The sequence below is a fragment of the Saccopteryx bilineata genome, chromosome 1, assembly GCF_036850765.1.
Source record: "Saccopteryx bilineata isolate mSacBil1 chromosome 1, mSacBil1_pri_phased_curated, whole genome shotgun sequence".
Taxonomy (NCBI): domain Eukaryota; kingdom Metazoa; phylum Chordata; class Mammalia; order Chiroptera; family Emballonuridae; genus Saccopteryx; species Saccopteryx bilineata.
Window position 1 is genome coordinate 116399746 of NC_089490.1, and position 24690 is coordinate 116424435.

Here is a 24690-nt window from a genome sequence, read left to right on the forward strand (position 1 = left end):
TTCTTTACCATTCCTCTACACTCATGATGGCAAACCTATGAGTACTAGTTTCAAGATTGCATGCTGCTAAATTCTGAGCTAGTGCCTACTCAAACAGGTGTGGGCCATTTCTGAACCCCTGGGGTAAGACAGTCCACATAAGTTGCTGGGCTGCATTAGTGTCCAGGTAAGTCCAAGTAAAGGCAAACAGAAAATAAGAGTCAGGGTGTAGAGCAGTGATGGGCAATCTTTTGAGCTTGGTGTGTCAAAATTTGCCAAAAATCCGAGCATAACTCGGGTAGTGTGTCACATGTTCCTTATCAGTTGAGCAAGAAAGAGCAAACAGAATAAGGAGAAACTTTAAATGTGTTGTCCAAACTGGGGGTGGTAAATTTAGAGATAGACACATGGAGGCGGAAGTGCTTTTAATTGCAAGATTAAGCCAAAAGGGAAGAGACAGAATGATGTAATTACCTTCAAGTTCAACCAAATATTCACTGTCAGAGGAGGAGTGGTATTGCAATGGGTATATAGTCAGATTACAAGCCAGGCATTGAGGAATAGCCTTTGGAAGTAAGGAAATAGCCATTGGGCAACAGAGATTTCTGGCAAGGAAATCTTCCCTGAGGTCTGGAATAAAAGACATTAAAGACTAGGGTGTTAACAGAGTGTAGGGACTCTAGGATTCAAATTGGGTATACATCACCATCAGGAATTAGGTTAGAGAAATGTAATGCTCTAAAACAGGCATCTCCAAACTACCGCCTGCAGGCCGCATGCAGCACCCTGAGGCCATTTATCCAGCCCCCCACCGCACTTCCGGAAGGGGCACCTCTTTCATTGGTGGTCAGTGAGAGGAGCACTGTATGTGGCGGCCCTCCAAAGGTCTGAGGGACAGTGAACTGGCCCCCTGTGTAAAAAGTTTGGGGACCCCTGCTCTAAAACTATCACAAACAAAAATTAGGACAATATGATATTATAGCCAGAATCTTAGATTTAGAAAATGTAGGTTCTGGTAACTAGCTAAGTGATTTTGGACAGGTATTATAATTTTTCTGTGCCTCAATTTACTTCCTGATGATATGGGAATGCTGGACTAGATGAACCTCACGGTTCCATAAGGGTAATTCAAGGATTTCCTAATCAAAGAAGCACATATTTGCGCTCACTAATCACTAAAGATTTTAGACCATCTGAGAAACTTACACCTGTTGTAAATTATTTTAAATATTAAAGTTCTGTGTTAGATTTTACTTGAAAACAATTATATTTAAAATATAATTTGAAAACCACTTGAACTGATACTATCAGAGTTTGTTTTTATTATATGAATGTGAGAACTAAGTTTATTTATCCTTCCAGCAAATACCCATAGATGGTAAGAGTTTTATTGATATCACTTGACAGTATTGTGAAAAAAGGCCTAAAGTATCTTTGGTAAAGGAGGTAATCAAATATTGGATTTCTGATCAAATGTATTTATTATTTTAGTTTTTCATTAAAAATAATATTTAATAGATGGACGTTTTCAGAAGCAGAGGGAAGTATAAGGAAGAAAATGGAAGGCATATGGAAGCCTTTAAACCAGAGAAAACAATCAAAACCATCTGCATCTTTCCTTCTAGTCCTTGTGTGTGTGTGAGCATGTGTACATTGTTTTTCAACAAACTTAGGGCCCTATATTTATATACTATATATTTAAAGATGAGTAGAGATAGTCTAGTATGAGTGTTAAAATATAACCAAAGTAATAAAATTACAAGATAAGGTATACATGTTGTAAAAATAGTAAATATAATCAGCTACAAAAGTTTGGAGAGAATGAAATTACTTTTAACGGGGTTTCAAACTAAGGGAAAATAGGAGCTAGGTTAGGCAATTTAGATAGACTAGTGTAAGAAAGAAGCTAATCTAGATAAGACAACAGAGGTGAGGTATAGCAATGAAACAGATGGAAGTCGTGTCAAGTAACCAAGCAATACATTTGGACTTTCCCCCTGTCTTCTACTTTCCTTGCCTGGCCTGGAATTCCTATACAGTTAAAGTATTAATTATTTGTATACTTATTTGTCATTACAATAATTTGGCACTTTTAAGCCATTGCTGAAAGGATTATAGGGGGTTGAAGCTTCATAGTGTTGACAGAGAGCATCCTGTTACTATGAATATCAATGTAGAGCAAGCTGTCTTCAGATCCCTTGTGAAGCAAGAAGCAACTCTCTTAATCATAACAGAGGGTTTAAACTCAACCCATATCTTTCTTATCCCCTGTGAGTAAGAGAATGGAAAGTTCTTGATCTTACAGACTTTGAGGGCATCATCATTCACAACCAGTCAGCACTTAAAGATCATATTGTAAAAAAAACCTTCCCACTGAACTGAAATATGTAGACTTCGATATATAGAGATTGCATTATGAGCAAGTGTCCAAATAAAGACTGAGACTTGATAATAAGGATGCTAAATCAAGGTGCAGCATAGGTTTTGCTGAACAAAAAGAGTAGAACACATAGGAGAAAAATCCATTCTGAATCAAGTTAATCCCAGTTCTTGGATTATTGAATCCAATTATTGCCAGGTTCTTCCTAAGGAGAAACTGGAACTGTGATCAGAGCCTACTGGATGTTCGTTGTTTATGAGTTGCTGAACCAAGACATGCCTGTGCTCAAGGGGCCTCATCCTGTTGGTAGGAGCCCAGCTCAGCACTCCTCATAAGTTTCCAAAGGAAAATTAACTCTCTAAGACTTTCAGGAAATTTGGAGTATATAGGAAGAGAGGAGGACGGTTACATTACACACTGTGCCTGAAATCCTGATAAAAATACTCTCTAGCCACATCTGTTCTTCCTCTGAAATCCCTCTTCTTCCCCAGCCACCTCGTCTCATTCAGCCCTTCCCCACTGCTTCTGCTGGCCTGCTGGCTCTGCTTTCTGCTCTAGGAGCCTTCCTGTTTTGATCTCTCATTTATTTACTGTAGAGCCATTTAAACTCTCTCTTGTAGTTGCCTGCTTCTTTTGAGAGAATCAGAAGTTGTAAATTCTAAATTTTCCCTAATACAAATTTTACAAGTTTACATATGCATACTAAAATGTATTGTTTATTTTCAAAATGCTTGCTTAATGATTTTTAACAGAGCCTCATACTCTTCAAAGAGGGAAGCTTGAGTTATATATACATTCTCCTTTGAGTACTGTTACTGTATTAAATGCCTGCAGGTCAAGCTTACCTTGCTATTACAGTCAAGATTTTGACCTGACTTTGATACCTTAGCAGTTGACCAAACCAGGTAAGAAGACTCAATTTCATTTCCCATGTAGTTTATTTTTACTGAAATATTATGTATCTTATAATTGAGATTGGTCGAAATCATAAAGTTTCTTAAATTCGACTACCAGGTTTGAGTAGAAGAATGCCTAGATTGGTGCTGTGCTTCAGGAAGTCCAAACAGGCAGTGCTATACTGGTGGGGAGAGAAGCTAAAATTGGAGAATCCAGTTACAAACTTGTGGTAATATTTCTGTGCTCACTTCAAAGGCATCCACTAAAGGGAACCTGAGATAATTCTTCAAATGTAATGTAGCCGGTTCAGGCATTTTCTTTTTTCTGAATGATTTGTTATATCCCATTTGGTTTTCTACCTAGAAAAGAACTCTTTTTTTAATGTAATAAATTGGAGTTCTCATTTATAAATCATCAATAATAAGTATATTAGTATAAATTCATTTTGGAGCATCTGAACACTTTCCTGGGCTGATAAAAGAAGTATTGAAAATATTTTAGTATTAAATTTAATATTTAAATACAAAATATTTAAAGACAGCAGTATAAGCCATGCTTCCCCTCCTCCCACTTTGTTTTCTAATTATCACATGGCTTTTCAAGGGTATTTAATCTCTGTCTTCAGTTTCTTAATCTATGTACAAAGAAGATAACACTTGTCCTAAATTATTGCCTTAAGAATGAAATTATCAGTAGAAGAAAAGACAATGGTAGAAAATTGAAGTGCTATAAAAATTTAATGGGATAAAAGCCCAACTTTCTAAACGGAGATTGTTTGGTTCTATGTTCCTAATGGGTCCTAGCTGGCTGCGCTGAAGGGTAAAATACATTTAATTTATATAAAATGTATGTCCCTGTCTAGTAATGTTTGTGATAATGAGTTCCATTCTTGGACTTTGTAAAGTTTGAGAAACATTTGTATTAGATTTATATTTCTTCTAAGATAAAAATTTTAGTTGATATAAACTGTTGACTCCCTAAGAGTTTGATTAAATGGTTGGAAAGGTATCCAACTGAGATGAGCAGTTAGATGTTTTCAGTTTGAGGAAGTTGCTCTCTGTGCATCATAAACACACCCTTCTTAATACCATTTAATAATCTCAGTGGCAGAGCATCCCTTTTCTAGCACTAATGCCATACTTCAGCCTTGCTTCAAAATTTGTACTGTTGCTCCTTCTGCTATATCTGTTCTAGATGAAAACACGCTTTCATTTTTAGGACTGTCAAATCAGGAGCTTTCACAAGAATTCAAAGATTCACTCTGTTATTGCATATTATAGAACTCATGCCTTTAGCTTGAAAATAGAAGTCTTTGGTGTTGGCATTCGCTTGTTTGACAATTCTGTTCTAAAATTTGAAACTGGTGGTACTGTAAAGTGCCTGTCTGACAATGGTGTACCAGAGCTTAGTCATGCAAAATAATTATTGTTCACGGTTCCTTAGCTGAAGTCAATAGTTTTGTGCAAAACACAACATAATGCAGAGATCTAAAGTTACTAAATCAAATCCGAGAAAAATAAGACTTTTAAAGAGGTCTGGCAGAGAAAAATAGCTTCTACAAGATTTGCCAAGTGATTTCTCTCAGCATGTGGAATGCTCTAATATTTCTAAAAGGGGCTCCATGGTGAAATGGTGGTAACTTTTATTAGTACGTTCTGCTAATTGTTGTCAGTGAGCTTATACGATGTCAAAGAAACAAAAGCAATTATGGAGATATTAACAAATGGTGCATAGGACATGTTTTCTCAACATGAAATAGTACGTTCAGGTTTGCTTCTGTGAAGTCATTGTTTTAAAGCCTCCAATATATCACTTTCACTGAAAGGAACTGATTACATTAACATGTGTTTGTAACTAAATTTTTGTGACTGGAGTGACAGGCTACCTCCCCTGGACTGTAGGGTCTATGAATCAGTGTAGTGGTATATGCTGTAAAAGTCAATATTAATTCCACAAATGAAGAATTATGTCTCCACATGGCCCGAAACATTTGCCAGAGAATCTTGGCAAGATTAGGTGTTGTTGCTCAACTGCTTGAAATTAAAGGGATAATGTCCTTCTTAACCCTTGGCAGACTTTTGCACTTAAGAATATCCTTTTTCTGGGAAAACAAACTATCTTTCACTTCCTCAGAAAAGGGAGAAACACAGAAATACATTAGGATTCTGCAGACTTCTCTATAATATATTTACCTACATTTTCTTTCAACACTTTCCTTCTGATGTTAAGATGGAGTTACTAGAAGTGACTATGTCATTATTTTAGGCTTAGCTCATTGCCACCTTTCACCATTAATGGATTTTTAAAAATTTATTTGTTATTGAGGTAGAATTTGTATATATTGAAGTACACAGATTTGAAGCGTGTAGTTCAATGAGCTTTGACCGATGTATATAGTATTCTCATGCAACTAATATCCTGAACATTTTCATCACTCCGAAAAATTTTTTATGGTTCTTTCCCGCCAATCACCACCTTCTCTCACTAGAAATAACCACCTTTTTCATATTTATTACCATAGTTTTGTTTTTAAACTTCATAAAAATGAAATCATATAGTATGTAGTGTTTGTCTCTCTTCATTTGCTTAATATAGTATTGACATTCCATCATGTTCTTGTGTGTATCAATAGTTTGTTATTTTTTTATTGTGATGTAGTTGGTATTTATCTATGAATATTTCACAATTTGTATTCCTATTTTTCTGCTGATGGACATTAACATTTTCCAAGTTTTTGGTATTTATGAATAAAGTTGTAAAGAAATTCTTAAACTATTTTTGTGTGTGTGTGTGCACATCACTATGTCCTCACTTCTCTTGGGTGATACCCTGAAGTGAAATCGCTGAATAATAGCCTGGGCCTATGTGTACATTTATAAGAAAATAGGAGGCGGTTTTTCTAGTATGGGTGTTCCATTTTATACTTTCACAGGCAACACATGAGAATCCCATTTGTTTCACAAACTCATCAATATTTCATTGTGTCTGTCTTTTTATTCTTGCCATGCTAATATTTGGGTAAAAATATCTCTTTGTGATTTTGAACTGCATATCTCTGAATACATTGAATACCTTTGCATATATATGCTTCTTAGCCATTAATATATCTTCTCTTATGACATATCTGTTCAAATCTTTTGTATATTTTGCTATTTTTAACTGTGTTGTTTTTGCTTCAATTATTTTTATAAGTATTCTTGGTATAATTTGCATACAAGTTCTTTGTTAGATAAATGTATTGAGAATATTCTTTCCCATTCTGTGGCTTGCCTATTCATTTTCTTAATGATATTTTTGATGAGCAGAAGATTTTTTTTAATGAAGTCCAATTTATCAATTGTTTTCTCTTATAGATAATAATTTTTGTGTCTGGTCTAAGAAATTTTTGCTTACCCCAAGGTCATAAAGATATTTTCTTTTAGATATTTTATTGCGTTAATTTTAGTGTATGGTGTGAGCTAGGCGTTGAAGTTTTTTCCATATGGCTATAGACTTGTTGACAACTTTCCTGCTTTGGCACTTCTGTTGAAAATCAATTAACCAAGTAGGATGATTCTGTTTCTGGACCCTATCCTAGTCTTTTGAGTTAATTGTTTATCTACATCATATTATCTAGATTAGCTTCCTGAGTCAGGTGCTCCTTTTCTTTTCAAAAGCCTGCTATAAATGCTCATCTGGAACTCTGTGGAGCAAATTATAGTGCTCACAAAAATCAAGGGATCAGGGAACGTGCAAATACTCCAGTACTTTCAGCCTTTTGCATAGTGCATTTTTTGTATAGTGCATTTTCACCAATGAAATAAAAGTTGGTTTTGCATCTTATTTGCGTAATTGAACAACTTTCTTTGATTTGTCATTTGACTTTCTGATGTTTGTTAATAAAATCAAATCAAATACTTTTTTTAATTGCTTCATATTCATTTTGAAATATCTCCTAATTTTTGTGAACAGTATATTTAAGTTATAGCTGTCTGTACCTTTTTTCTGTAATGTTATCCATAAGATTTGGGCCATATCACTTCATAATAAATAAGAGTCTGTTAAATGCTGGTAGTACTAAACTCCTGTAGCAAGAATTCCAAATAGTTATCTCAAATTCTGTCCTATTCCAGTTAGTGTTACAGCCAGGTTCCCATGTTCCTTAATAAGGTAGGTGAGTAAATATAGTTTTCAAAAGATACAGACATGAAAATGAAGTGTCAATGTCTTCTGATGCTAGATTTATCATTACTCTTACTAATACGCTTATGCTGAAATTGTTCTCAGACCTGTCATTAATTCCTCTTTCCTAGAGCAAACTGCTAAGTCTTCTTTCCTTTTATGGTAGAACTTGAATTTGTCAATTAAATCTAAGACAACTAAATCTGGGGGCACGCCTTAAGGGCTAAAGGTGGTAACTGATAGGGTTGCAGGTGGGGGCCATGACCCCCTCCTCGTGGATAAAGGGACATTGACAAACTAGATGTTGCAGATCACCTTCCCCCAGGCATCTGTGTGACTAACCTGGGTGTGGAAGGTCCCCTAGCTTATTTACAGTTAATCTTACATAAATTGCTGAAAGTTGCATTTTTCCTTAATGATCACCAACCCCCACCCTCAAATCCCCTATTTAACCCTACCGATTAGAGAACTGGGGGCTGCTCTCGCTTACAAGACAGCCCGGCAGGTTTCCTTTCATTAAAGCCTGTTACACTGGTCTTTCGACTCTGATTGATTCTATCAGTAACATTAGGACCAAAAAAGAAAAAAAGGTAGCATACAACACATAGCAGATGGTAAATGTGTGAGAAATATTACCAGGAGAGAAGTAACATAGATTGAAAACATAAATACTTAAACATTTTTAGAAACACAAAGGGCACTACATCTGTAAATATTTTTGTGAGGTTAGGAATCTTGGAAATATCTTTAATGTAGATATTGATGTTAGAATAACCATTCCTTCCTAAAACATTCCCCTAAATGTTCCTGTAAAAACCATTAGATTGACTGTGTAGTGAACTGAACTATTTAGTAAAATCTCCACTTCTATTTTGGATTCTGAACGTGAGGGGACACAATGAGGAAGCAAGTTGTCAGGCGTCACAGATTTGGAGTAATATAGGTGATCTTTATCAAATGCTTACATTGTGTCAATGACAGCCTTGGCCTGGTACAGGGGCCGGAAAGTGAAATTCAACGGAACAGAATGTTATCAATGACTTCTAATTAGTATCCTCCCCATGTAAATTTTCTATAAAGCTTTTCATGCTTTCAAGAGTCAACATTAAGTGGGGTTTTTTTTTACACTGTTTCCATCTAAATAAAAGTTAACGGCCTTTGCCTTGCTTTCCCACCACCATTCTTGAAATGTTAGAGAATACAGAGTTCCCGCACAGTCGCTAGCGTCCCCGCCCCACTGTATAGGACAAATGGCATTTCAGGAACAGCAGCTTCTTCAAGCGCCAAATACAAGGGTACAGAAAAAAGGGAACCAGTAAGCAGGAAAGAAACAGGAGGCGACTTTAAGGGAGGGGCTTGGCGAGGCAGGGAACAAATTAATAGGAAATTAGCCAGAAGGGGCGTGGCGCCCGCGTCCGGTCGGCCGGTGCGCGTTGTGCAAGTCCCCGCAGTTCAGCCGCCCGCTTGCTGGGACAGCTTCCCTGCTTCACTGCTGCTGCCATCCACGCACGGTACATGCCGGAGAGGGGGTACAGAGGGGGAGGCTGCGGAGAGGGGGTGCAGAGGGGGAGGCTCGGAGAGGGGGTGCAGAGGGGGAGGCTGCGGAGAGGGGGAGGCTGCGGAGAGGGTGGTGGGCGGGACGGGGAAAAGTTGATGGCGGGTGTAGGCTTGAGAGAGGTCTCTCTGCCAGCCTCGCAACTTCTTTGCTCGGTTTAGCTGCTCTTTGCTTTTAAATTGGGTCACAACTTAAAGAAAGTGGTGTTCCTCTACCCTTGTAGGTAAAATTTCCCGTTGTCAGACTCCAGGGATGAAATTTGACAGAGTAATCTTTTCATGTTTAAGTGATTTACTCAATCTTTTTTCCTCATACACTTTGAAAGGCCCCCTTGAACTTTGAGGGAATAAAAAGTACGTGGAAGTTGCCGTCATGTGTATGAAGTCGCTGCAGTTGAAGCAACTTCTGTTCAACCTAAGAATGTAAAATTCTGAAGTGGCTCTTCTTCGTAGTCAAACTGGCCTTTGTACCAAGTGACGAAGGACAGGACTTGTCCTCCCCTTTCATTTGATAAGCACTTGGACGTTCAGCAAGTTTGAAATAATAATAATAATAGCAAAGTGCAGGAGGACATGGTTTAGACCGTGATATTTTTATGATCAGTTGACTGGAAAGCTAAGGATGGAACTCCACAGAACGCTCTCCATCCCCCCACCCCTTCCACTCCCCAGTCTGGAGGAGGGAGCCATGTGGAAGGAGTAAGCGATGGGGATCTTCTTTGGGTGTGAAAGCCTCAGCTATTATGTTATCTCCGGATTGGGGTGGTGGAGAGAACAGTGTCTTCCATTTCCCTGCTTCCTTCGAAGTAGTTCCAAGGCGTGTTGATAGTCCTGGCACCACTCACCATTTTTATTTTGTCTTTTTCCCAGTTCCTAGTTCTCCCCAAGGGAGTTTTCCACTGGGCTGTAATAAAGCATTGTCTCTGGTCAGAGGGAGAGTTCCCCAGACTCCCTGCTGCAGCCTAGAGTTCTCAGGGCCTGGCTTGCTGTGAATACCAGGCTGGACACACCCTTTGTCTCCTTGTGGGCTTACAACTGGGAAGTTTGGGAGCTTTGTTGTGTCCAAAATAAAAGGATTATGTGTTGACCATCCTTGGTCACTTTTTAAAATGACAAATTGGTTCACATTTGCGTATTGCTGCCTATGGTAGATAAGGACAATTTTTCTAAGGTTTTTTTCTTTTAGAGTAGAATTTTTTAATCATTGGGGCTTGAAAAGGAGGTTAGCACATTGCCCTGAGAACAGCCTCACCCACATTCCCTCAGAGCTACCGCATTTTCTTCCCAGCACCTGGGCTCTGAAGCATGGGGGACTAACTCTGCAGTTACTTCAATCTGTTTAGAAAATTCCAGAATTCATAAGAAGCAACAAAAGAGCACTGAGTTATCTAATTCCTTATCACATGGGTAATATTCTTTTGTTGGCTTCAGAAAATATAAAATTGCAGAGTCACGGCCCTGAGCTTGTATGCCCAGATTTTCTGCGTGTTTCACAATATTGACATAGTGGGGACACCATGAATAGAAGAACTTTGCTCTTTTTCACCAAGAACCTGTAAAGAGAAGAGGAATATTCTTCAGTTGATTGTTGAAGACAACTAGGGGAGGGGAGGGCAAGATAAAAAGGGGATTTGACAGAAAATGCTCCCCAAAGACCAGAGCAATCTTGAGTTGTTTGCCTGAGGCTGGACACGCCAGAGTTAAACAGCTGAGAAAGCTGGGTTTCAGTGTTGGTTCTGCAATTGTAAATTTGGGTCAGTTAGCCTCTTTACTTCTCTGGGCTTTATTTTCCTTATGTGTTAAAGATGGGGCAGATCTTCCTTGCTGTCACTACAGTAATGTTTTTTAAATCAAGAGAGATCATGTGAAAGCTTCTTGAAAACTCTAAAATGTTATGTTCAGTGCCTAGAACAGCATCAGAGTAGGAGCTTATGTATTATATTTACCCAGTACTGAGAGAGCACTTCCCAGGTCCCAGGACTTTTCTAAGTCCTTTACACTTTACTCATTTAATGCTCACAAGATTCCTGTGAGGTAGGCAGTATTATTAGCTTCATTTTATAGGAAGATTCCTGTGAGGTAGGCAGTATTATTAGCTTCATTTTATAGGGAAGGTAATCAGGTCCCCGAGAAGTGAAATTCCAGCTAAGTGGCAGAGTTGAGACCCACCTGCACTCCAGTCTAGCTCCAGAGTCCAAGTGTGCTCAACATTCTGTCCTTTGAACTCTCAAGGCAGTCACCTTCACATAGGGGACTGAGTGCTGCTCTCTGGCAAGACAGACAGACTGAGGTATTCTCTGTTATGCCAGCTGGTCATGGGCAATTAAAGAAACAGCACACTATGCCTTGTAACAATTTTTTCTATAATTTCTAACCAAGTTTCATAGTTTTTTCTGCTTACTTTAGATTATTTTTACCTCATTCCTAGGATACTCAAGTGATTTCACATCTTACCCTCTTATTATTATCACTATACTGCTCTTCTTCCTCCTGGCAACTTTTTCCAGTAAGAAGCTTTCAATAATTTCGTTTTGAGTGCAGTGCCCAACTGTGATGCAGGCTTAAGGCAACATATTGGCATACTGACTTTGAAAAAAAAGTCTGTATTGGTAGTACCTTATCTCATGCTATAAATGACTGTACTTTCTAAATGTCTTACCTTACTCCTCTCATTTGGCCCTCGGGTGTGTTGGGAGTGGGAGATGTTGATCTCAGAGGCGGGTCATGGACAAACAGGGTGTAACATCAGAGGCTCAGTGTTGGCCCATCTCCCAAAACCACAGGCCTGAGAAATTCAGCCACATTTTTGGCGATTGTGAAACTCTCTTTGTGTGAGGTCCACTTTCAATGTATTGTTCATATTTAAAGAAAAAGCTCTTCCAACTGCTGACATCTGTGTATTCTTTTTCCACCAACAGTTTTAGAGGACTTCTACCTTTTCTTTACTCTTTCCATACCAAGTTTTACCTAGGGGGGACATCCTCAGAACTGTTACTTCATTACTAAATAAATTTCATTCTGGGAGCATTAGTAGAGACCTACAAAAATTGTTAAGCGTTTAAAAATTATTGTTAAATAGCTACACTTTCTACTTGATAAACTTCTCTTAATTTTTTTCTTTTAAATTAACTTCCTTATTGTTCTAGATCTCTTTCCAGAAGTGTAAGACTAGGAGTCCCTTATTAAACTAATTACTTGAGCTCTGAGGATAGAGTAGCTTATTTATGACTCTCACCCCTCAGTGCTAGATAAATGAAATGCTATCAGAAGTATTCCTGGCACAGAGAATTTACCTGACATGCTATGCTTTCAAGACTATTGACTTGTGGAGGTGAAGTATTTCAGTATTTCACCATAGGTATTTTGTTTTGTTTTTTTTTAAACTATAGTATATCATTTCTGTTTGCCTAAATTTAAGAAGTACATTTTTGGCTTACCCTTCAAAAAAGGGGTTACTTAGGAAGCTTTGGTTTATCTACAAAATGGGAATACTAATACCTACCTTGTGAACATAATTGGAAGAGGAAAGAAGTTAACAGGTGTGAAGGGTACCAACAGTGCTAGCCAGAGAGCCCACAGTCAGTCAGTGTTCGCTGAGTCAGAATTGAGCAGTTTGCAGTCTCTTGAAGGAACCAGGTCAGTATTGTTTGGGTGTAAGATATGAGGTTAGTGATGTGGGTTTGTGTTCCAGCTTGGCTGCTTAACATATCTAATTCCCGTTTTCTTCAAATGTAAAATGGATCTAGTTATGAGGATTATAATATTACAGTTACAAAGATTACATAAGGCAATGCACATAGAGTACATGGCCTAGTTGGACTCAGAGTGACACATAAAGGTAAATACATATGTATATTGTATGTGGTTTATATCACATTCATCAGTACCACATAGAAAACTATAAGGCCAGTAACAGAGAAGAGAAAGATACAGATTTATAGATTATTGGTAAATGGATATAATGGTTAGAATTTGATAGAGATCAGTCTAATAAGATTTCATGCAAGCGTTGGGTTTTCAAGGCAGGTATGAACATTGTCTACAAGTGTTTCTCACAAACTGGTCTGCAGACCAGTCCACCAGAAATTTTGTGCGAGTGCATGAAAGAGTCAGCCACCCTGATATTGTATCAAGATTTTAGACCCAATGATCTCAGTCAAATTTGCTTATGCTCAGGGTGGTTTCTGCCTTAGCAGTCCCCCAAATAATTTTTTCTATTTTCACTGGTCCCCAGGTGTAAAAAGGTTGAAATCCACCAGTCTAGAAGATAATGTACTCCATGCTAAGCAACTTAAATAGATTTTAAGCTTGGGTATGAGAAAAGATGTATGTTTATGTGAAAATGAGAGAAGAATCAAATAGCAGAGCAGATAATAGAACACAAAGAGGTTAAAAAGCATGACTACCAGATAGTGCGAGGAGTTTACATTTTAAGATTTACCCTAAATCCCTAGGCACTTTGACTTCAGTATCACCAGTGTGCCTTAGTTTTACTCCTGAGTACATTCCCAATTATATGTCTGCCTTTAGACTAAGATAGTTACATTAATTTTAGTCTTGCCATCTTTTAGATGGCAGTAGATGCAGCACGTGAAGTTACCTAAAGAGTTATGTAAAGCGAATCCTCCTTCCCTATTCCTTTGATGAAAGTACCATAGTGCCGATTTTTCACCTTAGGCTTGCCAGCCCAGCTATGCTTGCTTTCATTATCCTTCTTCTTCACTTGCGTTGCTATTAATAATGATCCTGATCATGGTGATGTGATTCATGGTGATGTGATGAACCTGATAGGATATAATAAACTTTACTGAGGTTTTCCACAGGCCAGGTGATGTGCTAAGTATATTCCACATGTTATCTCAATTAAATCCTGACAGCCACCACTAAATTGGGAGCTATTACTAGTTCCATCTTATAAATGAAGAAATTCATCCTCAAAGGCCAAATCTCTCAACTAGGGTTAATAACCAAGTGGTGGGATTGTAATTCAATTCCTGAAACCTGAGATCTTGAGTACTACTGAAATAACAAAAAGCTGTACGTTTGGTTTCTAAAGCAGACAGAACATATATAAGAACATAGCCATTCCTAATCAAACATTAATGGTACTACTGGGTACATAGTTTAATGTTTCTAAAGAGCTCAGTTTGCCTGACCAGGCGGTGGTGCAGTGGACAGAGCGTTGGACTGGGATGCCGAGGACCCAGGTTCGAAACCCCGAGGTCGCCAGCTTGAGCGCAGGCTCATCTGGTTTGAGCAAAAGCTCACCAGCTTGGACCCAAGGTCACTGGCTGGAGCAAGGGGTTACTCGGTCTGCTGAAGGCCCGCGGTGAAGGAACATATGAGAAAGCTATCAATGAACAACTAAGGTGTCGCAATGCACAACGAAAAACTAATGACTGATGCTTCTCATCTCTCAGTTCTTGTCTGTCCCTATCTATCCCTCTCTCTGACTCTCTGTCTCTGTAAAAAAAAAAAAAGTAAAGAGCTCAGTTCATGAACTCTTTCTTGTCTTTTGTGTCCAAACTGTGATTCATTTTGATGTAAAAGTGTGACTTCAGTCTGTCTGCAGCATTTTGCCTATTTATTTTGTCTTATAATAATGGCGCCTACATATTCATTTTCATTCCACTCATTTGATGTCTTCAAGCTTTATGACATAGAACTAAAGAAAATACTATTTGTTTTGAAAGTTTAGAAAAACATGATGATTTTTTCTTCTGTAAATAACTCAAGATATTTTAAAGAGCAGTATGGTTAATATTGCAATACAGCACACCAAGTGACCATTAAGATATTAGGAATATTTATGTCTGCTTTTTCTTTATCTTGTCTACATTATTTTTTAAGATTCCAGATCAACATTGAAAAAATGGTTGACCTTACCCAGCTAATGGAAAATGAAGTATTCATGGCCTTTGCCTCCTATACAACGATTGTTCTTTCAAAAATGATGTTTATGAGTCCTGCAACTGCGTTCTATAGAATGACAAGAAAGGTAAGAAATTTGAAGGAAATATTTTTTTATCTTGATAGGGGAGCCCAAAAGTTAGAAATTTGGCTTCAGTAATAGTAGCTTTTAGTTGTAATGAATAAGAGATATGTAAGGGTTAGGAAATAGTTAATCTGCTTGCTTCTCTCTTGCTCTCTCTTTCCCCCCCTCCCTCTCTCTTTCTTTTTAAAGATTTTATAGAAAGAGATAAAAAAGCAGAGGGAGAAATGGGAAGCATCAACTTGTAGCTGCTTCTAGAACGTGCCTTGACTGGGCAAGCCTGGGGTTTCAAACTGGTGACCTTCAAACCAGTGATCAGCATTCCAGGGTGAGGCTCAGGCCACTGTGCCCACCAGGTCGGGCTTGCTGTTCTCCCCTAATGGCTCCCTGCCTTTTACTTTGAAATGCAACAAAAAGTTTACCTTTGCAGGAATATAGGGGAAGGTGTCCATGGAGAGGAACTTAAAGATTAGAAAAGTTTAAATCACAATAATTGTTTGTAAAAGCCTAGCCACAGGATTTATTGTGAAAAGTTAAGGCCGATAAATTAATTAGAAACTTAGTTCACCAATCACAAATCTTTACTTTGTCTCCTAAGGGAGTCGTTTTTTGTAGACAATTCCCAGAGGCAGCTGGTCTCAGAAGTGCCAGGTCATGTCAGGTTTGAAGATTTACCAAGGACACTTGATAGGACCTGTGCTACATCAGGAGAACTTGTGGGGGAGATAGATATGCCTGCAAACTGCAGCCCCACTTTCTGCACAGTGTGATATGATTAACTGTATGAACTTTGCCCCCGAGCCCTATAAAAACAGCCAGCACCTGGAGAGTGTTAAGACATTTTTTTCTGGACAGGAGAAGTTGCCTTCTCAGCTTGCTGACAACTGGAATAAAAGACACTCTAATATCACTCAGATCCATCTTTGTGATTGAATGACAGCAACGGGCAACTAAAAACCCAGCTTGTTCCAGTAACACTTTTGAGTGTTGGAATTCTGAAAAGCAGTTTTCTTAATTTACTCTTTTATTTTGTAAAGTTTCATGGCCCATTGTTTAATGCTGCCAAAGAAGCATGCAATCATTTGGTAGAGATGGATTTGATGTATTTATGGACCAGGTGCTTTCACCCCCAAATGGTAAATGTTTTTTCCATTGGGGATTTTACCTTTTGTCATGCTGTTTTAGCATAGGAAATTTCTGGAGTATCCAAGGTTTCCAAAAAAAAAAACTGTCTGTGATTTTGAAGGTAATTTTGCCAACTAGAGTTTACAAAATAGTCATTTTCCAGACAATGAACTGGTGTTTTCAGCTCTGTTATATGTCAAAGGTACACTTTGGGGACAAAATTAAAGTTCTTATTCCCAATGCATTTGAATATTGGATACTTTTGACTTCTTAAGTAAATAACATTGCTACCCAGCATTGTAATAATTATTTAAAAATAAAAACTGGAGGCATGCGAGAGAGTGGTAGAAAGATTTGGAGCACATATCCTGTATTCAAACAAGGAATATGACACAGTGAGGAGAACTGAGTAACTCTACCTTGTCAAAGTTAAGTGATTTTTCTTTGGTGTGGTCCCTGTGCGTATTCAACAATTTCTTTTTCCTGACAACCACCTATTTCTCTCTCGGTGCCTATCCTGAATTTTGTCCCAATTGTGCCTTGCTGTTATCTAGAGGTCATAGTCCTTCCTAAGGTATTTCTTTATACTGTCTTGAGGTGTAATTCCTTCCCTAAGGATATTTGCATTTTAATGGGGCATATTCCTGAATGTTTAAATCCCTAGTGGGACAAGATGTTAGAGCAGCAACCTATAAAACAGCTGCCTTCCACCAGGTCCCCACTGTCCTCCAGAAACATAGTGGTACCAAGGATAGCAGAAACGCAGCCTGTCTTATAAGAAAAGGACAAGGGAATTTAAATTGGTAAAGTGCTAGTGATGTGTGCCAGGAGCCATGATGCTCTTTGTGTGTACCAGATCATGAAATCATTTCACATAATTGCTAACATGATCATGTGAGATTCTCATCAGTGTCCTTATTTTATAGCTGAGGAACTGAAAGAAGTGTCAAGTTGTTTACCCAAGGCTTCCCATTTTTACTGAGATTCAAATTCATTTTTGTTTAAACTCAAATTTCATGTACTTGTCATTGTAATACATTTATTTACTCACTCAAAATTTATTTATTGGCTGTCTAGTGTATGCCAGATATTTATTTAGGGACAAGATTGACAGACCTGACTTCAAGAGCTAATACGGTATCACATTCCTGCCCATCAGTTCTCAACCTCTTTATCTGGAATAAATACTCATATCACATTAAGAAAAATATTAAAATTTTCATGAGATTTCTGAGCTTCAATTAAGGCTAATTTGGTAGTTCATGTTTTTATTTATTAATTTATCATAAATTATTAAACAATGGAACATGCTTAAGTATTTTTTAAGTGCATGTTTCAAGTTTCAAGGGATGGGGAAATCATTTCAAACAGCATAATAATTACAGAACATGTGCCCTAGAACATGTGCCTTAGAACATGTACTTTGCATTTATAGGAATGAAATAAACTTTTATACTTCACTATATTATCCAACTCAAAGTTTTAGTTAATTCAGGAGAAGCAGAGGCACACGTAGTCTGACAAAGTACAGAATACAGTTCCTGCGCTTTGCTCTTCTAATCTTTAGCAACTAAACTAATGCTTTCAGATGAGCAATCTAGTAGAAATGTTAATGGCCTTGAGAGAAGGTGCCTGACCATGACTATGAAAAAAATACCAGTCCACCATCATAATAGTCAATGATGACCTAGAATTATGCCCTCTTTTCTATTTGCTTCCTTTTCACTATTTTTATACATTGGTTTTAATTTAATTTTTTTATTTAGGCTTTTCTTTTCAAAAAATATTTTGTACTGCTAGTAAAAATTCAGATTTAAACTATAGGTGCTCTCCTCTCCCCCTCTGTTTGATCTAAATTTTCTTTCAGTAGGAGGCCTGTTCTATTAAAATGAAAATAACTTAGATAGGATACCTCAGTGTTATATGGTATTGGAAAAATCTTTTCTTGTTATTTGGAATAGGTTTTTGCCAACCCAGAAGACTGTGCAAGCTTTGGCAAAGGAGAAAATGCCAAGAAATATCTTCGGGTAGATGACAGAGTAGAACGCGTGCGAAGGTAAACCGTTGCCTGAAATTATTCACTTGGTCAAAGAACTTTGGTCAAGGAGTTCAGTAAGGATGTTTGGGTATTGAAGAAGAAGGAAGAAAAGTCAGTCATTTTATGTAGCCCAAATAATAATTACAGAAAATTAAGGATCTGAAAGTCTTCAGCTATCACTACAGTTAACACCTGTTGCCAATTTTGCTGTTCTTCTTTGCACTCTGTCGGGGTTAATAACTTTATTCTGGGTAAGGATATGTCAAAACTAATGACAGGTGGGAGGTAAAATGAGAAGGGTAGATTCTTGCAGTTTTGTTATCTTTCTCCAGAGGTGAGACTGTCATCTTATGTAAAAGGGTGAAGAACTAAGGCATTTTTGCATGATTCAGAATATGAGTGTGGGATATAGTTCTCTCACCTCTCTCCTTTGTAGTACTGAGAACTCAATGAACAATGAAAAGCAGGAAGCCAAGATGACATCTATGTAGCTTTCTAACAATATACTTAATATACTTATTTTAGAAGCATGTTAAATTTTATTCTGGAGGTGTTTTTCTTAATTCTTGTCATAAAGTCAGTTAAATTGGAAAAACAATTCAGCTTTACTGAGGTATAATTGACAAATAAAATGGAAAGATATTTAAAGTATACAACATTATGATTTGATATATTAATCAAATCATATCCACTGTGGAAGTATTTCCCCACCAAGTTAATTGACACATCTATCATCTTACATATTGACACCCCTATTTTTTGGTGAGGACATTTAAGTTCTACTCTATTAGCAAATTTCAATTATATAATATAGTGTTATTAGCTGTAGTCACCACATAATACATTCTATCTTCAGACCTTATTCATCTTTTAACTAAAAGTTTGTACCCTTTTACAAAACTGCCCTTCTTATCCCCACCCCAGTCCCTAGCAACCACTTTTATTCTGTTTCTATAAGTGTGCCATTTTTTTAAAGATTTCTTCCACATAAGTGATACCATACAATATTTGTCTTTGTCTGTATTATTTTAGCATAATGCCTTCTAGTTTTATTCAAGTGGTTGCAAATGACAGGATTTCTTTTTTTAAAGCTATCCAATATTTCACTGTTCATACATACACTGTATATACCACATTTTTTAAACCCATTCATTCATTGCTGGACACAGGTTCTTCCTATAACTTAGCTGTTATGAATAAAGCTGCAGTGAATGTGAGTATACATACATCTCTTCAAGACAGTGCTTTCTTTTCCTTTAACTATATACCCAGAGTGGGATTGTTGGAGCAGATATTCTTGAAGAACTGTATGTTTTCTGTAGTGGCTTTACCAGTTTACATTCCCAAAAAAAGTGTACAAGGACTCCCTTTTCTCCACATTCTTGCCAGCATTTGTTATTTTTTGTCTTTTTCATAATAATCATCCTAATATATGTGAGATGATAACTCATTGTGACTTTGATTTGCATTTTCTTGATGATCAATGATATTGAGGCCATTGTATGTTTTCTTTGAAAAAAATGTCTATTCAGGTTTTTTCTATTTTTAAATTGGGTTATTTGGTTTTTTTCTTTTTCTATTGAGTTGTATGAGTTCCTTTATATATTTTGGATATTAACCCCATATCAGATATATGGTTTGCAAATATTTCATCCTATTACATAGGTTGCCTTTCCATTTTATTGATAGTTTTCTTTGCTAAGCAGAAAGAAGCGTGTTAGTTTGATATAGTCCTACTTGTGGGTTTTTTGTGTGTTTTGTTTTGCTTTTGTTGCCTTTGGTTTTGGTGTTAAATTTAAAAACATTTATTGCCAACATCCATGTCAAAGAGATTACTCTCCATGCTTTCTTATAGGATTTTATAGTTTCGGTTCTTACATGCAAATCTTTAATCCATTTGTTGAGTTGATTTTTATATACAGTGTAAGATAAGGTCCATTTTCATTCTTTTGCCTTTGAAAATCCAGTTTTTCTGATACAATTTATTTAATGGAAGCCCTGTTAGCTAGGTGATCAAAGGACCTGTCCTTTGTGCTGCAGGTATAAAAGCTGGAACACAGATGTGGGCATATGCTACCTTTCGAGGAAATAATGGGAGGTGGGCCTTTTTATCTCTTCCCTCTGTCCTGAGTCCCACATAATAACTAGTTGGGACCCAGGAGTGGAAATAGTGTTGGCTATCAAGCGAGGCTCTTTAGTGACCCACCCTTCCTTCAGGTGGAAGTGAAAAAACTGGGATTACAAACATGTATAAAAAGGTCCTCGCAGGGAGATACAAGAGACTGAGTGGGTGACAAGGAGATGGCAGGGATGTGTGTGCCAACTCCTCTATCTCCAGGGAGGCCTAAGTTGTGGGGTAAGAGGTATAACTTCCTAGGATGTTTAGGTCTATTTCATCAAGGAAGAACTTTGAAGGGTATTAGGATTTATAAAAAGGAAGAGAAGAGGAGAAATCATGCCAATTTGGGAAAATTTCTTTGTGGGAATTTAGACGCTATTGTATGCTGAGTAGGAAGATCTTTGACTGAGATAAAGGAGTCATGAAATGTCTGCTGTGAAGCTTCTTTTGTGGTCAGCCACACCCTGACAATTCTCAAAGACGTGTGGCAACTGTACTCCAGGGCAGGTTGGTACCAAGATCCAAGTGGTTCTGATCTGAGACAGGGAAGAATGACTGGAATGTCATGAGCATAGAGCAGGGTTGGTGGTAAGGTCAGCCGGATACCAAGGGACATCTGTCTGAAGGAGAGAGGAAGATGGAAACATGAATTATAGGGTAGGGGGAATAGACCCAGGTAGAAAGTGGTCACAAATAAAGACTGATGTCCACCAGGGATAAAAAAGTCTAAGAATGACACAAAAATGAGGGAAGCTGCCACTCTGGGATGAGCTGTGTCATTTGAGCAGAGAAAGGGTTACAGTGCAAGGGTGATATTGACTACCGTGGGCGCACTGGGAGATCTGGACAAGTGTGTGTCTGGGACAGGGGCTGACATGGACAGCACTGAAAATAGCATAAATTAGCAAAGAGTATGAGGGTCTATTGAAAACAGGCCTTTCCAGGACAATAAGGAATATTATCTGTGAGGATATTTTGAGGGCTGAGGATGGAGAAAGAAAATTGATGATGAGAAATAAGGTTAAAAGAGGGAGGTCAGAGAAAAGGAAGAGGCCAGGAAGGTCAAAGGGAGCCTTGCCCCTGACCTTCTCTCTTCTTTCAGGGAAGCATATTACAGTTCTTATTGTCCTTGGCTTTCCTCTCTGTTTTAATTTGGCATCCTGTTTTCCAATAACCTAATACAGGCTTCTAAGAGAATTGATTTCCACAGGCTCTTCCTCTTAAAAGTTCTTCTCCAAATTGAAATACCTGACCTTTTAGAATGTTGCAAAGGAGAACACTAACGACCATGGTCTATCTGTGGTCTCAGAATGCAGAGGACCAACGCTCTCTGGAAGAAGGTGAAGCAGGTCCTTCTTTAGAAAAAGGAGTGTTTCTGTTCTTCCTTGCCCACTTTACTGTCAGGAAATCTTGGGTTCCATGAAAAAGGGGACAGGAACACTCATATCTTTCTGCTTTGCTTTTATTCAGGAACAAGTAGTTATTTAAATCTTTCAAAACCATTAATTATCTAGGATACTGTCACCTTCTTCATACCTTTATGTTGTCATCATCTCTGTCAGGCAACCTTAGAGATAATCTGTGGAAAACAGAAGAAAGGAAAGGAGAGAAGATAATGATATTGAATATACAGCATGTTGCTATTATATATATATTTTTCTAGGTGTATATATATCTTTTTATATATATTATATATATTTATATTTTATTTTATTTTAAATATATATATTTATATTTTACTTTAAAATGAAATATTTATATTTTATTTTAAATATATATTTATTTTTGCTAAAAGAGAGTAACATAAAACAAAAATATTTTTCATTTTGAAATACATATCAATAGCTGATAAACTATAAAATTTTAATTTCTTTTCTAGATTCTAAGCAATTTTTAATTCTGGGGACATAAACAGGAACATCACATTTTAAAATTAAGTACTTAAAAATATGAAATCAGTAATAGATGTGCACACCTCTGGCCAGAGAAACCTGAGGTGCCATGAATTGGAGGGACACTTGTGGCTAAGCCATACTTGTTGTTTTCTTCTAGCTGTGGTAAAGGGAACACTTAGGAAACATACCCTTTTTTGTGTTATTATTTTTGTGTACTCTTCCTACTTTGTCCCTCCGCTTAGTGAATTTCTTTTGTAATTTGAGGATTCACTGGCTAAAATGTTACCAATATTTAAAAAGTTATTTGTACATTGTGTTATTTGGATGTTGAGAACATGAGATTCTTGATATTAAAATACTAAATTAACTTTTGGCAACCCGTGGTTTGCCACATGGTTTATTTCAGTAACCATTTTGAAGACTAGAAGAATTGAGGGAGGAGTTTAGAAAGATTATAACCAAAAGGATTATCTTCTTTTGGAGGAAGAGTTTTTAGAAGAAGAAACTTGAATTATTATTGTATGAAACCTGGAAGAAAAAGTATTTCATAGTTACAAAATGAATTGAGTTATACTATATAGATGCAGTTTTAATATTCTTGAAAGTACAAAATGCCTTCCCTGTCACATGTTGAGATATACTAAGAATAAAAAGAAACAAAAATAATGGGGCATTCTAAATAAAAACCAGGTACATAAGGAAGCAAAGATAAATAAAACAAATTTTTCTTTGAATTTTTAAGATCTATTAACATTTATATTTAGTTTTAGAAGTGAGGGGGAAATGAATATATTTCTGTTAACTTTAAAATTAAAGTTGTACTCATCATCTTTTTTCCACAGGGCCCACCTGAATGATATTGAAAATATTGTGCCATTTCTTGGTATTGGCCTTCTGTATTCCTTAAGTGGTCCAGATCTCTCTACGGCTCTCCTGCACTTCAGACTCTTTGTTGGAGCACGGATCTACCACACAATTGCTTATTTGTTACCCCTTCCCCAGCCAAATCGTGCTTTGGCTTTTTTTGTTGGATATGGAGTTACTCTTTCAATGGCATACAGGTTGCTGAAGAGTAGATTGTACCTATAAGGAGAATCATACAACTCATCATCCAATTATTTTCTAAGAATTCTATGCTTCCAATTTATAATAAATAATTTTTAAGATTTTAAGTGAGAAATTAAGATGGGAAAAACCTAGTGTAACTATTAACATCACCAGTATCCTTTATTCTTGTGTTATGATTGCGCTAGAAATTGAATGTAATTCTTAAATCTTTTGTCTTGTTATTAAAGTCCTTATTTGTAAATTTTGATTATAATTTGTAACATTCATTCACCATTCTATACTTTAAATATAAAAGGAGTGAGTGCACGTGTGAGAAGAAATCTGTCTTTTATTATTGCTGAAATAAGCATATGAAATAAAGAATTTAAAGAATAATTTTATTTGGCTTTATTTTTCCCAACTGGTATTTCCAAAAGTTTCAAACCTGTGGGAAAGTGGAAAAGTAATACAACGAACTTTTTGTCTTTTACTTCAATTGACTGACTGCTGATGTTTTGCCATATTTGCTCTAGCTCTCTCACTCCCTGCTTTTTTTGAATAATCCGAAGGTAAATTGTAAATATCAACATATTTCACTCTGAAATACTTCACCATGCATTTCCTGTGAGCAAGACAAGTTCTAAATATCACAATAGTATTATCACACCCAAGAAATTTAATTTTAATGCAATATTAAGAAATATATAATTCATATTTAAATTTCCCTAGTTTTCTTAATAATTTCCTTTATAACTACTTTATTTTTGGATCCAGGAATGAAACAAGAACCACAGAAGCATTTTTTATTCTTTCTAGTTTTTAGTAAAATAAGAGTTCTTTAACTTTCTCTTTTTTCTCTGCCTTTTATATCCTTCACACTGTTTGAGGAGTAGAGGCTGGATGTTTTATAGAATGACCCCTGATCTCGTTGTGTTCTATCTGTGATTTTCTCAATTTAGATTCAGATTTTATTGATATTATGTTGTTCACATTACAGCACATTGATAGGCTTATGCTGTCCGTTTGTCCTGTTATGGGGATATTAAATTTGATCAATTCGGTAAGGTATGTATTATCAAGCAGATTTATGCATTGTAAAGATATCTTTTTATCTGCTTAGTAATATGTTGGTTGTTAAATTAAGATCTTGAAAATCCTGTTCTATAAACTTTCACTCAATGAAATAGGTTTAGCATCTAATGATGCTCAGTTGGTTTCTACATAAAAATATAAATATATAAACATAAAATTTTATAATATATATATATATACACAAATCTATAAACCTATATATCCACACAGATTTAGATTTTTTGTCTTAAATGGAATTGTGCATACTTAAAACTTTATAAAGTTCAGGCTTTTATATGAACTTTTAAAATGACGGTATTTTTCTTGTACTTGCAATCCAATTTATATTATGTTTTTCTTTCTATCTTGATTACTCTTCACTTTAAATACATATTTCTTAAATAGTGCTGTACAAATTTCTCTCCACTTCCT

The 24690-nt window shown here is 36.7% G+C and overlaps 1 protein-coding gene across 1 annotated transcript; it reads left to right on the forward strand.

Annotated features, from left to right (window-relative positions):
- The first annotated feature begins 8780 nt into the window (after positions 1-8780).
- On the forward strand, positions 8781-23583 carry MGST1 (microsomal glutathione S-transferase 1). The gene is made up of 4 exons (XM_066253219.1): positions 8781-8928; positions 14822-14969; positions 18050-18144; positions 22983-23583. The coding sequence occupies exons 2-4, from the start codon at positions 14844-14846 to the stop codon at positions 23227-23229; spliced, it is 468 nt and encodes a 155-aa protein (XP_066109316.1). The 5' UTR covers positions 8781-8928; positions 14822-14843; the 3' UTR covers positions 23230-23583.
- The last annotated feature ends 1107 nt before the right edge of the window (positions 23584-24690 follow it).